General features: G+C 57.5%; 1 protein-coding gene across 3 annotated transcripts in view; it reads right to left on the bottom strand.

The window, feature by feature from the left end:
* CELSR1 (cadherin EGF LAG seven-pass G-type receptor 1) overlaps positions 1-13430 on the bottom strand; it is a 188435-nt gene extending 175005 nt beyond the window's left edge. For all 3 annotated transcript variants that reach the window (XM_038007303.2, XM_073006587.1, XM_073006586.1), the window contains exon 1: positions 9442-13430. In XM_038007303.2, coding sequence (XP_037863231.2) covers positions 9442-12982 — 3541 coding nt within the window. In that variant the 5' untranslated portion in view covers positions 12983-13430. The remainder of the gene's footprint in view (positions 1-9441) is intronic.
* Between the last annotated feature and the right edge of the window lie 2285 nt (positions 13431-15715).

The raw sequence follows: 15715 nt of genomic DNA, 5'->3' as shown, positions 1-15715 counted from the left end.
TTCAGGCAATGCAGTCACTTGCACTGAGCTTCCATCCTCAGAAATCCCCAACTTTGTGTCCCAGGGCCTTGCCACTGGCAGACAGAGGGGACCGAAGGTGGCTGTCAGTACCACGATTAGAGCACTCAGACCCCAGAGTCTGCGCCTGGCTCTTCCTGCCGCTACAAGCTCTCCAGCCTCAGTTTCTCTGCCCTTACCATGGGGATCCTGTAAGATTTCACTGAGATGATGCAGGCACAGCCCAAACAGGCACCGGGGTGGTGGGAAGCACACAGACTCAGGCGGGCCAGGAACAGCGCTCTTGCCCCGCGCCCACTTCTCAATCACCCCTGCTCTGGGCCAGCTTCCTTGGCTACCTGATTCCCCTCTTACAGGCCAGCCCCTTGTGCCTGGGACACGCTCAAGCCCCCAGACAAGGCCTGCAGCTCTGAGGGACACACCCTGTGCCCTGCACACTTCCCATGACAACTGGAAGCGGCGAAGTTGGTGCGTCGGGCGGCTGGAAGGAAAGGTGTTACCTCACACGATGACCTTGAAAGTGGCCCCCACCCCCACTCTGTGTGTGTGTGTGTGTGTGTGTGTGTGTGTGTGTGTGTGTGTGTTGTTTGTTTTTTAAGAGCCCCTGGCCTTTATCCAGGACAAGAGAACAGGCGTTAGAGGGATGACACCACTAAAAGGCTGGTGTGGGGCTTTTCCCAACTATGGAATGTTCACGCCCAAAAAGGGGACCTGATTGCTAAGATATCCACAAGTCCTTACCTGAAGCAAAAGCCTAAGAATTCAGCCACTGGTGTTTTCCTGAAAAACGCCCATCCCTTTACCATGGGCTAAGTCCCTCAGCACGTGTGGGAGGAACCGAAAACGGCTCCTGGGGGCTGTCCGTGCTTCTGTGTGGCTCCCTTTGTACCCCAAGTAAAGGCACCAGGCCCTCCACCTGGCAGGCAGCCCCCTCCCGTCACCCCTCCGAGGGTCCCCTCTGGCTCATTCCAGAAATAATCCACACCTCCGACCAGGCCCCAGGCTCACAGGCCACAGGAGAGGGAAGCCCAGGGGCCTCCACGAGGAGCAGCCACTAATGCAAGACTGGCCTCTGGACCCTCAGAGCTTGAACTTCCGCCTGCATTTCCTCCCAAAACAAGCAAGAGGAAGCCTGGGTCGCTGAATTAAAGAGGGTCGTTTATGACCAGCCGCGGTGGCTCACGCCTATAATTCCAACACTTTGGGAGGCCGAAGCGGGCGGATCACCTGAGGTCGGGAGTTCAAGACCAGCCTGACCAACATGAAGAAACCCCATCTCTACTAAAAATACAAAATTAGCTGGGCATGTTGGCGCATGCCTGTCATCTCAGCTACTCAGGAGGCTGAGGCAGAAGAATCACTTGAACTCGGGGGACAGAGGTTGCAGTGAGCTGAGCTCGCGCCATTGCACTCCAGCCTGGGCAACAAGAGTGAAACTCCGTCTCAAAAAAAAAAAAGGGGGGGAGTCGTTTACTACAGTCCCTCCCAGCGTTCAGGAATTTCATTCTAGGGAATCTGGGGCATTTATATGAACCTGTGCGTTCAGGTTACAGGAAAAGAAGAAAAAAACTTAGAAAACGATTTCCCCCAAGGCTGTGAACTGAAGAAATCACGCCAAACTCAGGATTATTTTCTACATGCTGCAACCACACGATAAAATCTACTTCTGTTTGTATCCAAGTGCTGGCAGGGATGAGCCCCGTGGCACCAGGCCACAGGCCACACCCCAGCTAAGGTGGCCACTGTCAGGGGTCCCAGCCCCCATCTACCCACCTATCCCGTTCCTAAACAGGTTCTGCTATCGGGTTTCAAAATGTGCAGGCATAGGCACCAGCCCAAACCCAAGGGGACTGTCAGCAGTGACACTGGGGCCGACATGGAGTTCTGGCATGCCCAGCAACATGGGCCCGTTTCAGGCACGGCCAGCACCGCCCCTCCCGCCGGCTCCTGCCCAGGGCTCCAGGAACTCGCCTGGAGTTTCACCTGCCTGCTGCTTCACCTGGACTTTTACAAATGGTCTCTCAACACCCCGGTCGGCACATGGGGCCAGTCATAGACCTCTTGTCCCCAGGCAGCTGGTGCTGAGGGGGGTGCCCTGCCCTGGTGAGTCCATGTCCCGTGGGGCTGTGGCCCCTTGCTTTCTCCCAGGCCCCCTTTGCCCATCTGCCTCTTGCTGCTCCATCCCCTCTGGGTCTGATGACTCAGAGACTGAGGCAGAAGTTACTATCCTGGCAAACCCATCTACGAAGCTTGGCCACAGCAGCCCTTTGGGAGACACTGAGGAAGACCTGACACTGCCCACTCCCAACGCCCCTGCGAGGGGCCGATGCCCACACTAGGTGGCAGGACAGATAGGTGCTGTCCGTAACCTGCCAACTCTGCTGGGCCTTTAGCTCGGCCTTGTGCAGGCCCCGTTCCCATGACACCCGCCTTCCCTCTGAGGCTGGATCCCGTTCCCACCCCACTCATGCCAGCGACCTTGTCATCTGCTCCTCAGAGGCACCCCCAAACCACTCCACTCAGATCTCACAGAGGCCACCAAGGACCTGCCCTTGGTTAACCCATCACATCTCTGTCCCCAGGCTCTCCAACCGCCAGATGGCATCCATCACAGATGACCCCCTCGGAGACCCTCACCCTCCCTCAGCCTCCAGGGCCTTCACCCGTGGGACCTCCCCTGCACGTGGTTATTCCTGCTCCAGCTCCCAAGCAGACCATTCCCCCACCCAGCAGGCTACTCAGGCCATAGCTCCTCAAGACCGGGCCTGGGTCCCCTCCTAACTGCCAGCGCCCTCACTTCCGTGTCCATAACCTGAGCTGGTCTCCCCAGTCCAGACCGGCACACACAATCAACTTCAGGACAGTCTTAAAGACGCCCAGCCACACAGGTCCAAAAATGGCCTCATGTCTTCTCCCCAGAGTCGATTCCCAGTAAGGACTCTGGCTCAGGGAACGCGCCTCTCTCAGTTTCACTCTCATCTTCCCAGAGCCAGTTTTCTCTGGAAGGCACAGACACGGAACATGCCTCAGGAGCTGTTCGGTCCAGGTTCAAATCCCACTGTTGCCACCACAAGCTGGTGCCCTGGGAGCCCTGTCCTCGGTCTGCTCATCTCTGGGATGGAGGTGGCAACAGTACTTTGCATGCCATAGGGTGGCGGCGGGAGAACTGCAAGTGATGGGGCCGGCAGAGCCCGGGAGGGTTCCCGGCACATGGAGCGTGTCGGTTGGAATATGTCTGACCATCTAAGCTGGCAAATCCCTTCTCAGCCACCCCTACACTGGAGCAAGCATGATGTCCCCAGTTTCCCTCCCCTCCACTCTTACCGCCCAGCAGCTGGGACACGGGCCCCAGCTCTTGCCCAAATCCTCCTGAGGAGGCCCACCAAACCCTCCACAGTCAGCCCTCTCCCGACCCAGGGAATCCCCCCCGACTCCTGGTCTCCCTGCCCGGCACACACTGCACATGCCTGGGGGGGTACAGAAGGGTCCCAGCCCGTCCTTGCCCGCTCCTGGCATCACCACCCTGCCCCTGAGCTCAGCCCCCTCACTCATCCGATGGTCCATCTCCACCCAGCTGCAGAAGTCATGATCACAATGGCTCTCCAAGCTTTCACACACAGCAGCTGTTCAATAAATGAATCAACACTCCTCATTTCTGAGGCAGTGTTTCTCAAGGTATGAGCAAGCCACTATCTCCAGACTTATCAGAGCTCTGAAACGGTTAACTCATTGCCAAAAGCACCGAACTCTCCTGGAAAGGTCTGACACTAGCAGAATCCTGCTTGGCCACTGAAGCAATTTAAGATGGTCCGATCCAGGCTGGGCGCGGTGGCTCACGCCTGTAATCCCAGCATTTTGGGAGGCTGAGGCGGGCAGATCGCCTGAGGTTACGAGTTGGAGACCAGCCTGGCCAGCACGGTGAAACCCCATCTCTACAAAAAAACAAAAATTAGCCAAGCATGATGGCGGGTGCCTGTAATTCCAGTTACTTGGGAAGCCGAGGCAGCTGAGGCAGGAGAATCACTTGAACCTGGGAGGTGGAGGTTGCGGTGAGCCAAATCATGCCATTGCACTCCAGCCTGGGAGACAGAGCAAAACTCTGTCTCAAGAAATAAAAGGTCCGATCCTTCTCTACCCTGTGAATTCCAGAAAAGCACGATGCCGTGCATCCAGACAATGCCTGCACAGCAGCCCGCCCCTACTTCCTTCTTTGCAATCGTCTGTTTAAAAGTCACTGCGATATCCTGTATTTAACCAGGCAAACACTTAGGGAAGCTTATCAAGCCTAGACGACTTTATACCATCCACTCCCCACCAACGTCAATGGCAAGAAGGTTACTCAATCCTGTTATTTCACCGAGTTTCAGGGTTTTCTGACATGCCTGAATGACTCATCCGCCAATCATTCTCACCCACAAACGCCACTTTCCCACCACCATGGGTCTGCAACACACACAGCGGGAGAGGCGGGGACATCGTCTTTCTCCCAAGCGCCTCATTCCGCAACGAGAAGCCTACAGCCCTGTACCCGCGGACACACACTCAAAGTGAATTAAAAATAACGTGGCCCAGAAACAGATGACTGGATAAAAGAAATGTGGCACATATACACCGTGGTGTACTATTCCACTATAATAAAGAATGAGATCCTGGGCTGGGCACGGTGGCTCATGCCTGTAATCCCAGCACTTTGGGAGGCCAAGGCAGGCGGATCACGAGGTCAGGAGATCGAGACCATTCTGGCTAACACAGTGAAACCCCATCTCTACTAAAAATACAAAAAATTAGCCGGGCGTGGTGGCGGGCACCTGTAGTCCCAGCTACTCAGGAGGCTGAGGCAGGAGAACGGCGTGAACCCAGGAGGCGGAGCTTGCAGTGAACCGAGATCGTGCCACTGCCCTCCAGCCTGGGCGACAGAGCAGGTGTTCAAAAAAAAAAAAAGAATGAGATCCTGTCATTTGCAACAACATGGATGGAACTGGAGGTCAGTATGTTAAGTGAAATAAGCCAGGCACAGAAAAACAAATATCCCACATTCATACTTGCTTGTGAGATCTAAAAATCAAAGCAATTGAACTTATGGGGACAGAGGATAGAAGAATGGCTACCAGAGGCTGGGAAGGGGGTAGCAGGAGGAAGGTAATGGCTACCAGAGGCTAGGAAGGGTATAGTGGGAGGAAGGTGATCAACGGGCACAAAAAAATAGTTAAAAAAAAAATGAATAAGGCCAGGTGCAGTGGCTCACGCCTGTAATCCCAGCACTTTGGGAGGCCAAGGCAGGCAGATCACTTGAGGTCAGGAGTTGGAGACCAGCCTGGCCAACATGGTGAAACGTTGTCTCTACTAAACATACAAAAATGAGCTGAGTGTGGTGGTGGGCACCTGTAACCCACCAACTCAGAAGGTTGAGGTAGGAGAATCACTTGAACCTGGGAGGTAGAGGTTGCAGTGAGCCGAGATCATGCCACTGCACTCCTGCCTGGGAGACAGAGTAAGACTCCGTCTCAAAAAAAAAAAAAAAAAAGAATAAGACCTAGTATTTAGCCCAACAGCAAGACTATAGTCAATAATAATTTAACTGTACATTCAAAAATAACTAGAAGAGTATAATTGGACTGTTTATAACACAAAGGATAAATGCTTGAGGGGGTGGAGACCCCATTCTCCATAATGTGATCATTACACATTGCATACCGGTGCCAAAATATCTCAGGTACCTCATAAATATATACACCTGGCCAGGCACAGTGGCTCATGCCTATAATTTCAGCGCTCTGGGAGGCCAAGGCAGATGGATCACTTGAGCTCAAGAGTTGGAGACCAGACTGAATAACATAGTGAGCCCTTGTCTCTACTACAAATTAAAAAAAAAAATCAGCCAGGTGTGGTGGTGGAATGAGCTGAGATCAAGGCTGACATGAGTCCTGATCACACCCCACTGCACTCCAGCTGGGACAACAGGGCAAGACCCTGTCTTATACACACACACCCATATATACACACACACACACATAAGTTTGTGTATATAATTTACACATAATTCATTATAATGTATATATTATAATTCATTATATATAAATTGTTTTTTTAATTAAAAATAAAAATAAAATGAAGAATGTCAATATTTCTGAAAGACCACTGTCCAGAAAAAATGCAGAGCATATTCAAGGCTTGAGTTGTCCATTGGCTTATCAGCCACATTGCTCTGAAAAATGCAAACACAGCTTTTATACAAGCTCATAATAAAAAGTCCCTATCACAGAATTTAAAATCTCATTCAAAAACCATGGCAAAAAATGAACATCTTGTATCGCTGGCTGTCATTCAAAACTGGCAGCTATTTGAATTTCACTATATTCTGACTTCAAAAAGTTTTCAAAAAATGTTTTGTTCTTGGTGGGCTATATAAAACCATCCACGACTATCTAGTCACAGTCACAGTGATTGTGTTCAACCCCACGCCAGACTAAATGAACTGCCTCCACCACACATGCCTTTCCAGGCCCTGCCCTCAGTGCGCCCATCCCTCCTGGGCTCCTCTGCTGAAAGCTGGCAGCCCTTCCTGGAATGGCTCCCACTAAACCCAGTTGATGGTTGGCCTGTTCCATACAGCATTTCCAGGCCGGTCATACTGCATCAAAGGCTTTAGGGCATGGTTGTAAATCCTAAGGAACCAACAACACTCAATTGAAAACAGTGGATGAGTTTGAAACCACCGCTTCCCTGTATTGTTCCTTAATAAAACCTCCGGTTAATTTAAGGGCTGATCTTTCTGTTTGGTGTGTTTTCTACCCAGTGCTTTGCCGTCTGGAACCATAGATCTTCTAGTCAATAGTGATTTGCTTATTTGGAGCATTAAATCCTAGTCAAATGGTCTGAGACTTCCCCGCGTCCTTTTATGTGTTTATTTATTTTGACACAGTCTCACTCTGTCGCCCAGGCTAGAGTGCAGCAGTGGGATCTCGGCTCACTGCAACCTCTGCCTCCCAGATTTAAGTGATTTTCCTGCCTCAGCCTCCCGAGCAGCTGGAACTACAGGTGCTCGCCACCACACCCGGCTAATTTTTGTATTTTTGGTAGAGACAGAGTTTCACCATGTTGGCCAGGCTTGTCTCGAACTCCTGACCTCAGGTGATCCACCCACCTCGGCCTCCCACAGTGCTGGGATTACAGGCGTGAGCCACGGCACCCGGTCATATGCCTACATTAAAGCAGAGTACCCACTTGACCCTGGAATAATTCAGTTCAGCAACTAATTCATCAAAAACGTTCTCCGAAGGAAGAGAGGGGAATGCGAAGGGCGGGCTGCTTTCTGCAGATCGTGGTTTAACGCCCAGTGCCCCTGCCCACTGGCTGTGCAGCCCTGAGAAGGTCTCTCAACACCCCTGGGCCTCAGTGTCTGCATCTGTAAAATGAGCAGCAGCATGACACCACTCGGCTCCCAGTTACCAGGGAAACACATGACAGTGCAAATAAAAGACTAAAGAAAACCGCTTGCTGGAACCCAGTCAAAGGTAACCACTGTCATCTGGGTGCGTGTTGGGGCGGCTGGGTGGGTGGGTGGGTGCATGTTGGGGCGGCTGGGTGGGTGGGTGGGTGGGTGGGTGGGTGTGTGTTGGGGCGGCTGGGTGGGTGCGTGTTGGGGCGGCTGGGTGGGTGGGGGAGGCGTGGTGTGCATGCATGAGAACCCAGTGATTTCCACGAGAGTACGAGCGTGTCTGCAAAAGTGCAGAGCCAATAACTGGATGGTTGAGACAGTGACTACACAGCATGGAACCCCCAACCCATCTTCAACTGTGGTCCAAGCTGTGCGCCCCAGGTGAGACAGCCCTCAGGAACCAACCTCCCTGGAAGGGAATCCATCCTAAACCCTGCTGTCTGGCTATCAGTAATGTGGGGGACCCACATTACTGATACCACAGACACACAAAACATCCCTGCCCCCAGCATGGATCCGTTCCCACTACCTCGTCCCTTGTTAAATCTAAACCCTATTATCGGGCCAAGTCATTTTTAAACAGGCCAAATTTCTCCCCCCCCCCACCGCTTTATCTATCAGATAAAGTGGTATAGAAGAAGAACTTCCTAAGAATATCCATAGCCCCGGTTAATTCGCCCTTAAGGGCCTATTCCACATTCCCCACACATTTTTACAGTCTCACAAAACCTAAAATATCCACCAACAAATAGACTGTACTGCCAAAATTGTGCTGAAAGTTTGTATCATATCAAAACTGAATCTGTAAGTTTCACATCTTATAAGCAAACAACTGTAACTGGAAGCTGTTAGCTATCCAACCCTTCCTATATTACAGAATTACAGCCAACCTCAGAAACGAAACAAATCAGAAAGTTAACTTTTTAATTCTTCCAGGGCTCCTGTGGCAATGTTGTATCCTAATAACTCACAGTTTAAACAATTCCTCTGAAACACTGACTCAAACAGCCCGCCAATCTGAGGTCTTCTTGGCAGTAGTTTGGGTTTATAAATAAGGTCATCTGCCTGCACCAGCATCCTTGGATGTCAGGCAAACCTCAAAGAGCCACTAGGGGACCTTTATTGTTCCCCCAACCCCCGCGAAGTTCTTCTGTCTCTTCTGTGTCTCCCAATTCCAACACCTCCCCAGCCCCGCGGGCCAGCCCTGGCACACAGGGTCAGAGGCGTGGAGGACCGGCCAAACTTCCGACAGCTGAGCTGAGGCTTCCCCTCCCTTCTGTTCACCTCCAGCCCCAGAGCAGGCGAGCAAGGTTCCCACACTGGCTCCACCACTAACTGGGCAGGCCTCTTCAACAGCACCCAAATTACAAGCCCGCGTCCAGGGGCAGAAGCCAAGATCAAATGAGGCTATGCTTTTCAAAGAGCTTGCACAAAGCCCTACACACGTAAGGCCGACTGTTATTATCTGCAGGAGACAGAAAAACCAGACCAAGGGAACACCGACTGCATTATAGGGTGACTCAGGGACCCATCTGACAATTTCCAACGGTCCCACCCTGGAATTAATTGGCACATGGAAGGGGCAGTGACTTCTGATCTTCCCAGAGACCCCTGTGGCTGGCTGATGAAAGAGCACCCCCAAGCAAACCCTGTGACCCAGATCACCTGGAGGCCACATTTTAATAGCTGTACTCAGGGGTCACTCGCCTGCTGAGAAAGGCGCTGAGCCGTGGTCTTGAACTTGGAGAACCACAGGCCTGCTCCCAGGAAAATGCTGACGGAAGCGGCGCGGTGCTTTCTCCCCCTCACTGGGCCTAGGTGGGGTGCTCACCCCCAGCATCCAACCAGCGGCAACAAATCCTTGCAGAGCTGCCCGGGCCCGGCCCAAATGCGCCCCGGCATGCCAGGCGGGGCCCTTGGCGGGTTCCTGAGGCTCTCCAGGAGGCCCATCCGGAGCTGCTCCTCCCACCCCGACGGCCACTCACCAGATACAGACACCTCCATGAGCGCCTCCAGCGGCCGGTTGTTGTCCAGATCGCGGCTGAGCTGCAGCTCACCCGTGGCGGGGTCCAACAGCAACAGGCGCAGCTCATTGCCCTGCAGGAAGGTGTAGTTGAGGCTGTCCGACACGTCGGGGTCATGGGCCGGGATGCGGCCGATCACCCCGGTGGGGAAGTTGTTGGATTTGTTGGTGACATAGTTGTTGAAGAGGATCTGGAAGTCGGGCAGCATGGGCGGGTTGTCATTCTGGTCCACGAGAAGGATGTGGACCGTGGCTCGGCTCACCAGCGGAGCCGATGTGGCCTGCACCACCAGCACATACTCGCGCCGGACCTCAAAGTCCAGCTCCACCATGGCACGCAGGTCCCCGTTGAGCAGGTCCAGCTGGAAAAAATGCCGCATATCCCCTTCCACAATCTGATACATGATCTGGGCATTAGGGCCTTCATCAGGGTCATTAGCATGAATCTTTGCCACCACCGACCCCACTGGGTTGTTCTCCTCAACAAACAGCTCCAGCTCATCCTTCTCAAACATGGGGGCATTGTCATTAATGTCCAAGATGGTCACCTGGATTTCCACCGAGGCGCTAAGGGGAGTGGGACTGCCCCGATCCACAGCCAGAGCCCAAAGGTTGTACACGGCCACATTCTCCCGGTCCAGCCGGCGCTGCGTGCGGATCACACCAGACGTGGGCTCAATGTAGAAGTCCCCATCGCCGTCATCCCCACCCTGGAAGGTGTACAGTAGACGTCCATTGGGACCTGAGTCCCGGTCCGTGGCAGAGACCTGGAGGATGCTGGTTGAGGGTGGAGCATCCTCAAAAATGGAACCCTGGTAGAAATCCCACAGGAACTGGGGTGCATTGTCATTGGCATCGAGGATGAGGATCTCTAGGGTGGTGGTGTCTGACTTCTGCGGGATGCCGTTGTCCTGGGCCATGATGGTCAGTGTGTAGGCGACCTGGTTCTCATAGTCCAACTCCATCATGGTGTACATGGTGCCACTGTCGGGGTCGATGCGGAACTGCGGCACAGGGTCCTGAATCACATAGGTGATGCGGGCATTCTCTCCTGTGTCCTCATCGTTGGCACTGAGGGTAGCAATGGAGGTGCCCACAGGCCTGTCCTCACTGACACTCACAGTGTAATGGGAGCTCTGAAAGACGGGCCGGTGGGTGTTGGCGTCGGTGACATTGATTAGGACATGCGCAGTGTGTGATCGTGTGCCGTCGGAGGCCGTCACCGCCAGCACGTACTGCTGCTCCTGCTTGTAGTCCAGAGGTAGCGCCAGGGTGATGAGGCCGCCCCCTCTCTGGCTGCTGAGTGCAAAGCGGTTCCGGGTGTTGCCCCCCGTGAGCTGGTAGGTAATCACACTGTTAGCATCACGGTCGCGGGCCTGCAGGGTCAGCACGCTGCTCCCTACAGCCGCATCCTCATTCAGACGAAGCTCGTAGGTGGGCTGCGTGAACACCGGGTCATTGTCGTTCACATCCAGCACCGTGATGGACACGCTGGTGGAGGAGCTCATGGGGGGCGAGCCGTGGTCCACCGCCTCCACCCCGAAGCTGTAGTGCTCCACCTCCTCGCGGTCCAGCTCGGCACACACCGTGATCCAACCAGAGCTGTTGTGGATCTGAAAAGGGAAGTCAGGGGTGGGGGCAGGGTTCTTAGGCCCAGCGCTGCCACCCCCCAGAAAGGCGGAGGCTGTGTCCACCAGGCGATAGTGCAGCCGGGCGTTCTCCCCTGAGTCCGCGTCCACCGCCTGAATGTGCACCACGGGGTAGCCCAGAGGCACATTCTCCAGCACCGTGGCCTGGAACGGGCTGCTCACAAAGATAGGCTCGTTGTCGTTGACATCCAGCACCTGCACAGACACCACCCCGGAAGAATTGATGAGCGGGGGCCGGCCCCCATCCTGGGCCTTGATGCTCAGCGAGTACTTCTGGACATCCTCGAAATCCAAGGGGTTGATCACATCCAGGATCCCACTCAGTGAGTGCAGGTAGAACTGGCCGGCCACGTTCCCGCTGAGGATGCTGTAGTGGATGGCCGCGTTCTGGCCCTGGTCCCGGTCCGTGGCCTGCACTCGCAGCACAGCGGTGTTGAGCCCCACGTCCTCGGGCACCTGGACCACGTAGTTCTGCTCACTGAACTGGGGGTAGTTGTCGTTCTCGTCCTCCACCTCGATGTACACGGTGGCCGTGGCGCTGAGCGGGCCCGGGTTGCGCCCCTGGTCGTTGGCCTCCACCAGCAGCTGGTACTCGGCCGCCTCCTCCCGGTCCAGCACCGCCCTCGTGCTCACCACGCCGGAGCTCTCGTTGAGCTGGAAGACGTCCCACGCGCCCCCCAGCACACGGTAGCGCAAGTTGGCGTTGACAGGCGAGTCGCGGTCGCTGGCGCGGATGGTCAGCACCTCGTAGCCCACCTCCAGGTTCTCCCGCACGCGCTCGCGGTACTCCGACTGCTCGAAGACCGGGCTGTGGTCATTGGTGTCTTTGACCAAGACGGTGATGTAGGTGGTGGCCGAGCGCGGCGGCGTGCTGTAGTCGACGGCCTTCACCCTTAGGACGTGCGTCTCCTTGGTCTCGCGGTCCAGCACGCTGTCCGTGCTCACAGCACCCGTGGCGGAGTCGATGCGGAAGTAGCCCCGGGAGCGCTCATCGAACAGCCCCTCCATGTAATAGCTCACTCGCTCCTCCTCGCCCTCGATGGTGTAGTGCGCGTGCAGCTGGAGGATGAGGGTGCCCGCCGGCTCGTTCTCAAACAACGCCACCTGGTAGTTGGGCATCGGGAACTTCAGGCTCCCTCTGCCACTCGTGCCCCGCCGGGCCCGTCGCGCCGGCCCCGCCCGGGCTTGGGGCAAGTTCGGCGGCAGCGGCGGCGATGGGGATGGCGACGCGGAGGGCGTCCCCGCGGTGGTTGCCTTCAGCGCCAGTCCCACCCGTACGGAGCCAGCTGCGCGCCAAAGGGCGCACAGCAGACGCAAGCGGACCGAACTGCCCGGCGGCAGGCAGATGGGGCGGCCGGGACAGCGGGGCCCGGGGCGCGGCGGACAGCTGCAAGCGGGTAAGGTGGTCGGAGCTGCAAGCGCCGAATGCTGCGCGGCCGCGCCGCCGCCGGGGACCGGGAAGCAGAACACCCCGCAGAGCTGGGCACGGCCTCCGCAGCCGGGATGGTGCGCGCGCGCCCGCAGGCGGCGGCTCAGCGCCGTCGGGGCACCGCGGGCCGCCAAGCGGACTTGCAGCGGCAGCGGGCGCCCAGCCAGGCGCACGCAGCCCCGGGGCCCGGTGCCCAAGACGCGCCGCCGTCCTGCCAGCCGCCCATCGCGGCCCACGTCCATCAGCTCCCGCGGCGCCCAGGACGTGCGCGCGGCTCCCACCGCGTAGGTACAGCCTGGCCCGAGGGCGAAGGCGCGGGCCCCGCCGGGTACGCGCGGCTCCCAGGCGGCCGCTCGCAGCCCCAGCGCCGGCAGGGCGGCGGCCAGGAGCAGCAGCATGGGCAGCACGGGCGGCGGCGGCGCCATGGCCCGGAGCCCGAGCCCGAGCCGGGCGCCCAAACACAATCCATGCACCCGGCGCGCCTCCGCATCCACCCGGCGCGGCCGGGGAGCGGCTTGCGGGCGCCTGGCGCCCGGCCCTCGGGGCGGTCCGCGTCCCGCCTCCCCGGGGGCCCTGGCGGGGACTGTGGGGACCGCGCGCCTGGCCTCCCCCGCAGCTTCCACTTCGAGAGCACTTTGCGAAAGTTTGCGAAGTTGGTTTCAAGATGGCTCCTCCGCGCGTCCCGGGAGGGCGCCGCGCATCAACCTGCGGCGGCAGCGGCTCCAGGCAGCTCCAGGTGGCTCCGGCGCGGGCTCGGCCGGACGGGCGTGGGAAGCGGGGCGGGCCCGGCGCGGGGCGGGGGCTGAGTTCCCGGAGCGGGCTGGGCAGCTCCGCGCCGCGCAGACCCCGGCGGCCGGCTGCTGCCTGGGCGGTGCGCTTGGCCCGCGCCCCCTCCGCCCGCGCTCTCCCCGCCCCCGGCCCGGCCCCGCCCCGCCCCCGGCCCAGCAGTGTATTGTTCGGCCCGCGGGGGAGCCGGCTCGGAGGTGCGCGCCGAGAGGATCGCTATGGAGACGCGAGGGCGCGGCCAGGGCCGGGGCTGGGGGCCTAGTCCCCGGAGGCCTCCCCACCCAACCTCCCGGGGGGGCGGGGCCGAGGGAACAGGGCCGGGAAAGGTGGGGTTGGGGCTCTCGGTGGCCGCTACCCGTTGGGCGGTGGCCCCGCACCTCAGGCCCGGGGCCGAGGCTCCGAGCATGGCTCCCCACCCTGGCAGAAAGATCCACTGAGGCCGCCGCGAGGAGTGCCGCGCGGGTAGGACCCGGGGGTGGAGGACTGGGGCCGAGGGGCCAGGGAGTCCCCCCATTAAGGACTGCGGAGGCTGTCGAGGGGGTTACCCATTTTACAGGAAGACGCACGGAGACTAAAATGCTTCACCCCGACTAAAACTCCCTGGACTTTGAAACCCAATAGGCAGCTACCGGATCTGCGTCCCACTTGGTTTAAAGCGCAACTTTTAAATGAAAGAAGAAAACCCTGGTTGACATAAGGGATTTGGAGAGGACGGCGGAGGCGCGCTCATCTCCCGCGTGCGGCCCGGCCCGAGCGTTCGCGGACGCGTAGCGGAGTCCCAGAGCGTCCGGCTCCTCCCGAAGCGAGTTGCGGGAGAGCGGGAACCAGAGGCTCTGGAAACCGCCTGGGGCTAGCAAGCACCCGCAGGGATTTAGAGCTGTGCCACAGCCCCTGCCCAGCCTCCTACAGAGGACAGCGGGGGCGGGGGGCAGAGACCTTAGAGCTTTCAGAAAAGCGACACACACCCCCGCCTCCTGCGGGGAACCACGGAGGGCCGGGGGCAGCTTTAGGTCTGCGTGACGGGTACACCTGCCTCCGGATGGTGCACAGCCATGGGGGCGGTGGGGGCTTAGGACTTCGCGACCTCCGCATGGGCGGGGCTTTGGGACTGTGCAACCAGAGCCTGGGAAGGGCGCGCAGTCTCCCTCGGTGGCGCTCGGGGCGCGGCAATCCAGTGCAGCCCTTAGGCCTCCCAGTGGTCGGGGATGGTAGGTGGGGGGCGCCTCTCCTAGAAGGGCTTCTCCTGGGGCCGGTCGGAGCGGTGGGGGTGGAAGTAATGCGCAGTCACCCCTAGAGCGGGTCTTTTTGGCAAGAGAGGGTCGGATCCTGCAGCCAAATCTCTGAGCTGAGCTCAGATGAGTCCAGTCTCGACGAGGACCGTGGGCGGCTGTAGAGACCCCGAGGGGTTTCTGCCCCGGAGCGATCTGTGTGTGTGTGTGTCATACGCACACTCAGCCAACTGCGCTCAAAGCTGCTGAAACGACGTCTTTGGGCTGAAGCCCAACGTGAGCATTTTCTTCCCAGTAGCAAGGCTTTGAAGAGGTTATATTGATCTAAAAGGTGGAGTTGCTTTGGAACCTCTTAATTCGGGGTTTCCACTGGAGAGTCCTGTTGGGAAATGTGTGTGTGGAGGGAGAGGAGGAAGGAGAAAAGTTCATCCCTTAATGTGACTGGTCCAGGACCTCCCCACCCCCCATATACCCTTCCACTGGAATTGTCCGGGGAAGGATGACAGGACAGTTCTAGGACAGGAAGGCAGGGCGGGTCCCTGAGCCTGGAGCCTCCCAGTAGAAGGCTGCTGGGCGGACCTGAAGGGGACCCAGGCAGCAGGAAAGCCAGAGAACCCCAGGAGCGCATATTTTGCAATAAGGCTTTAAGCAGAATGGGTTGGGTTTGGATAAACAAAACTCAGCTGCAGCCAGTGTGTTCAGGTGTGGGCCTGCTTTTCTGGAATAAGACACCTGGCCAGGCGCGGTGGCTCACGCCTGTAATCCCAGCACTTTGGGAGGCCGAGGCGGGCGGATCACAAGGTTAGGAGATCGAGACCATGGTGAAACCCCGTCTCTACTAAAAATAGAAAAAATTAGCCGGGCGCAGTGGCGGGCGCCTGTAGTCCCAGCTCCTCGGGAGGCTGAGGCAGGAGAATGGCGTGAACCCGGGAGGCGGAGCTTGCAGTGAGCCGAGATTGCGCCACTGCACTCCAGCCTGGGCGACAGAGCGAGACTCCGTCTCAAAAAAAAAAAAAAAAAAAAAAAAGACACCTGCAGGCTGCGAGGTAACCACAGGGACTGCCCAGCACCATTTCCAGGTCCTAGGAACGGGAAGATGGATGAATCTCACTAACAGGACGTCCAGCGAAGACAAAAGATCAT

The sequence above is a fragment of the Chlorocebus sabaeus genome, chromosome 19, assembly GCF_047675955.1.
Source record: "Chlorocebus sabaeus isolate Y175 chromosome 19, mChlSab1.0.hap1, whole genome shotgun sequence".
NCBI lineage: Eukaryota > Metazoa > Chordata > Mammalia > Primates > Cercopithecidae > Chlorocebus > Chlorocebus sabaeus.
This window is presented reverse-complemented; position numbering and strand designations above follow the sequence as displayed.